We start from the raw sequence: 4,529 nt of genomic DNA, 5'->3' as shown, positions 1-4,529 counted from the left end.
GAATCACTATAATATTATTCTCTCATTACACTTTCTAGAAAAGACATATATTATTTATATAAATAAAATGCCGATGTGACATTCAATAAATGAAGATGTCATTTTTATTTAGAGGAGCAATATACCCTAGGGTCATTTAAATGGTAAACTTGCACGGGGACACACCCAAACAATATAACGACATATCTTATGTAAGGGAAAAAGGAAGGAAAAATTACATAAACTAACAACTTTAAGATTTTAATTACAAGAAATAATAATAATTTGATAAAATTACAACTTATAACAAAAGTAGTAATATTTTTTTATTTTTTTTAAAAGCGCATGATATCACCTCAAACTTTTCACATCCCTACTTTTACTCTACTTTACCAATTTACTTCCCTCCAACTTTCGTTTCTTTTTTTTTCTCCAATTTTCGCATATCTCTCCCACAATCTTGATAAAGATCATACCCACTTTTTAAGGTAAGTATTTCTTTCCGTTAATGCATGTTACTTTTTTCCATTTAATTTTTGTTAATGTGTTTAGTGTCGCCATTTTTTTCAATATTAGTTCTACGAAAATTCTCTGTTTCGCATCAATTTTTGTTTCTGTTAAAATTTATAATGACTCAACATGCAAATCGAAGTTGTTCAGTTAGAGAAAATCAATCGAAGAATTTACTTACCGATGAAGTACCATCATTTAGTCTTGGTTTAACACAAGACGAAGTTTTTTATTTGGGTTCTACTAATGTTTTCTCTAAGGAAGGTGTTACCATTGAAGAGTTGAGATCAAAGCACCGTAACGATCCCGAAAAGATTGTGGAAATAATGAAAAGGAAAGGATTGACAAAAACTTCATCTCCCACAAAATTTCAAAAATCAGTGAAAAGAAAAAAGTCGGATGAAAAAGGAGGATGTAGTAAAATTGCAAGTCCCGTTGCATCAGATTCTGAATCTGAACAAGAGAAAGTGGATGGGGTATGGTACTATTCGAAAATCTTGTTATTGATATGAATTATATATGCTATATACAATATATTTTAAATATGTATTTCATATCTAAATTTTGTGTAAGATATTTGTATTTATTAGGTTTCTGTATTTATATATTCTTTTGAAAAAATGGCTGAAATAGTAACTGTAGAAGTGTAATATGTATTCTGAAAACACATATGTTATATAATTTGTATATGTGTTGTTATATTATTTTCTTTTTAATTAAATTTGTAATAATCATGTATTCATAAAATACATATGTGCTTGTTGAAATATAATTCTAATATATATTCTGAAAATACATACAGATTAGATATGTGTTTTTATGTTTACCTCTAAGATTTTTATTCTATGTTAAATTGTATTTGATAGTCATTAGATTTTTAATGTGATATGTGTTTCTTATTTGTTGAAATGTATTTTTTACATACATAGTTGTATTTGTTATTATACATCTTATAAAATAACTATAAGATGTATTTCATAAATACATATAAGACAATTTGTATAAACTAGTTTTAAGATGTATTTCATAAATACATATAAGAGACTGTTTTGTCATATAAATACATATGTGTTTGTTGAAATTTAATTCTAATATGTATTCTGAAAATACATACAGGTTAGATATGTGTTTTTATGTTTACTTCTAACAATTTTATTCGATGTTAAGTTGTATATGTTAGTCATTAGATTTTGAATGTGATATGTAGTTCTTTTTTGTTGAAATGTATATTTTACATACATAGTTGTATTTGTTATTATTCATCTTATAAAATAACTATAAGATGTATTTTATAAATACATATAAAAGAATGTTTGAATTAATATGTATTATTAAAATACATTTGTTATATAATTTGTATATGTGTTGTTATATTCTTGTCTTGTTAATTAAATTTGTACAAATCATGTATTCACAAAATACATAATGTGTTTGTTGAAATATAATTCTAATGTGTATTATGAAAATACATACAGTTTAGATATGTATTTTTATGTTACCTCTAAGATTTTTATTCGATGTTAAGTTGTATTTGGTAGTCATTAGATTTTTAATGTGATATGTATTTCTTATTTGTTGAAATATATTTTTGACATACATAGTTGTATTTGTTATTATACATCTTATAAAATAACTATAAGATGTATTTCATAAATACATATAAGACAATTTGTATAAACTAGTTTTAAGATGTATTTCATAAATACATATAAGAGATTGTTTTGTCATATAAATGTATTTTTTTGTTGTTTAGGTCATTCGTGATCAAATATTCATGGCCCGAATATTGTTCAAATTTGCTTCTCATATAGGATGTCATACGGTCAATGACTTTGAGGACCGTATTAAGACAATGTTGACGAAGAGTCAGTACAAGATGTTTTGTACTAAAAGTATATTTGGTTTCTTCATGAAGAAGAAAGATTGTGTAGTCCAAACCCAGTTAGGGAGATGCATTATGTCACTTGAAACTAGGAAAAGTTCTACAAGTGCCATAGTTATTAGAGCAAAGAGCACAATTCTTCATTTCACTATTAGAGAGTTTGCTTTGGTGACTGGTTTGAATTGTGCTACAAATAAGGATGAATTTGTGTTTGACGAGGAGACACCAAATAAAATTATTGATCAATATTTTGATGGTGAGAGTTTTGTATAGAAAAAAGATTTATATGCTGCTGTTTCTGACAAAATTTGGGGGAATGATAACGATGAAGATGCATTAAAGTTTTCCAATTAGTATTTTATTCTCGCATTCTTACTATCGTCAGTTGATACCGTAGCTATTCCACGCCTCAACTTTGATTTGGTTGAGAGTGGTTGCTACAGTGATTATCCGTGGGGATCGGTTGCATTTAAAGAATTATCTAGAAGTTTGCATAAAAAGTTGAAGCCGAAAAGAAAGTTCTATATGCTTCTTGGAATGCCACTGGACATTCAAATTTGGTTGTACGAGTGTTGTTCAAACTTGTCTTGTAATGTTGCTTCCAAGGTGAATTCTCAAATCCCTCGTATTTGAACTGGAAGACAAATTCTCCTCGTCCAAGATATGAAACTCTTATGGGAAGTATGTTTGATGATACAGATGACAAGGTTAGTTTTACGATTTTTTTTGTATGTGATGTTGATTATTTTGTAAATGTATTTTCTGATCTGGTATATGTTTATATACAACATACCATTTGTCAGTGTATATTCATTTATTGGGTTTGGATTATGGTTAACTGATTTATAATGTAATTAATTTTACCATCTAAATTATTATTTTCATTATGTTAGTTAAATTGTAGGTTGTTTTTAAGAATATTGAGCCATCAAGAAAGGAGATTTCAGCTTTTCATATAGCGAATAAGTTTGTTCCTAGATCTGCTAGTCATAATGAAGATGACATTGATTCGGATGATGATTTTCAAGATCCTTCACAAAGACAAAATCAGTTTACCACAAAGAAAAAACATCATGGTGATTTCTCAGCTTCACCTGTAAAGAAAAAAATGAAGCCACATCCTAAAGGTGTAGATGAGCTGATATCAAAACAAACTCTTCCACCCCGTGCTGCGAAGATGGCTTTTGTCAGGACTCCAATTCACAAGCCAATTCAAATAAAAGTTACGCTACATGGAAATAGGAAAGACATAAATCAGCCTGACAGTAAAAAATCTATTTCAGTTCAGCCACCTGCTCCGTCTTCGTTCAGTTCTGAAGATGAAAACGCTGTTGTCTTGAAGAAAGTCTTTGATAAGTTTTGTGAAAAGGTAATTTTTCTTTAAGCTTTTGATTAATTTATTTTTCCATTTCTATTTATTTTTTTTATAATTCAGGTATGGCAAGAGTTTAATGATGTCCATGGCCTGGTGTCTTCCAGGTTTGATCGGATGATGAATGCAATTAATGAAAATAAGGTACAACATATATACATTTAGAACATATGTATTTTTTTTGCAACTAAGTTGTTATTTACTATTTTTTTATTTATATTTTCATGTTTTAAACGCGAAAAAACAAGAAAAAGGCAGTGAATCTGATCAGCCACCAACGGATGAAAATGTTAAGAGTACATTACCCCATCAAGCGACTACAAAGTTTGTTCATGAGTTTAATAAGAATCCTGAAGGCACATTGGTAAGTAAATTCTGTACATTTATATTCAATTAATTTTATATATACAATTCTAATTTATCATTATAAAAAATAATATTAAAACAGGTTGCCAAAGAGATGGCAGGATATCGAAGCAACAGTATGAATGATGTATATAATGAGATTGATGGGTACAATGAGGATAATGACATTGTTATGGTAGAGATTTTTTCTTTTTGGTTAGGTATAGTTATATTGATCAATAATACTTATTTTAATTTTTTATTGTTTCATTTTTTAAAGGAAAAAACTGATATAGATGTTCATGAAGCAAGAGATGTTTGTGTCGCTCCGGTATGCTGAATATATATTAGTTAGTTTTTTAGTTCTTCATAAATATTATTTTATTTAATTTTTATGAACATGTGTAGATCACAAAATCAGTTGACGAAAGTATTGGTGAA

At 28.0% G+C, this 4,529-nt stretch overlaps 1 protein-coding gene across 1 annotated transcript in view; it reads left to right on the top strand.

Annotated features, from left to right (window-relative positions):
- Positions 1 to 608: 608 nt before the first annotated feature.
- The window catches only part of LOC124887112, a 9,274-nt gene continuing 5,353 nt past the window's right edge, over positions 609 to 4,529 (top strand). The window contains exons 1-9 of the mRNA XM_047396295.1: positions 609 to 965; positions 2,243 to 2,627; positions 2,757 to 2,858; positions 2,978 to 3,078; positions 3,276 to 3,740; positions 3,807 to 3,887; positions 4,015 to 4,107; positions 4,192 to 4,284; positions 4,369 to 4,419. Of these exons, the coding sequence (XP_047252251.1) occupies positions 609 to 965; positions 2,243 to 2,627; positions 2,757 to 2,858; positions 2,978 to 3,078; positions 3,276 to 3,740; positions 3,807 to 3,887; positions 4,015 to 4,107; positions 4,192 to 4,284; positions 4,369 to 4,419 (1,728 nt within the window). The remainder of the gene's footprint in view (positions 966 to 2,242; positions 2,628 to 2,756; positions 2,859 to 2,977; positions 3,079 to 3,275; positions 3,741 to 3,806; positions 3,888 to 4,014; positions 4,108 to 4,191; positions 4,285 to 4,368; positions 4,420 to 4,529) is intronic.

The sequence above is a fragment of the Capsicum annuum genome, chromosome 9, assembly GCF_002878395.1.
Source record: "Capsicum annuum cultivar UCD-10X-F1 chromosome 9, UCD10Xv1.1, whole genome shotgun sequence".
In the NCBI taxonomy this organism is placed as follows: Eukaryota; Viridiplantae; Streptophyta; class Magnoliopsida; order Solanales; family Solanaceae; genus Capsicum; species Capsicum annuum.
Note: the sequence above shows the minus strand (reverse complement) of the source record. Positions and strands in the feature narration are given on the sequence as shown.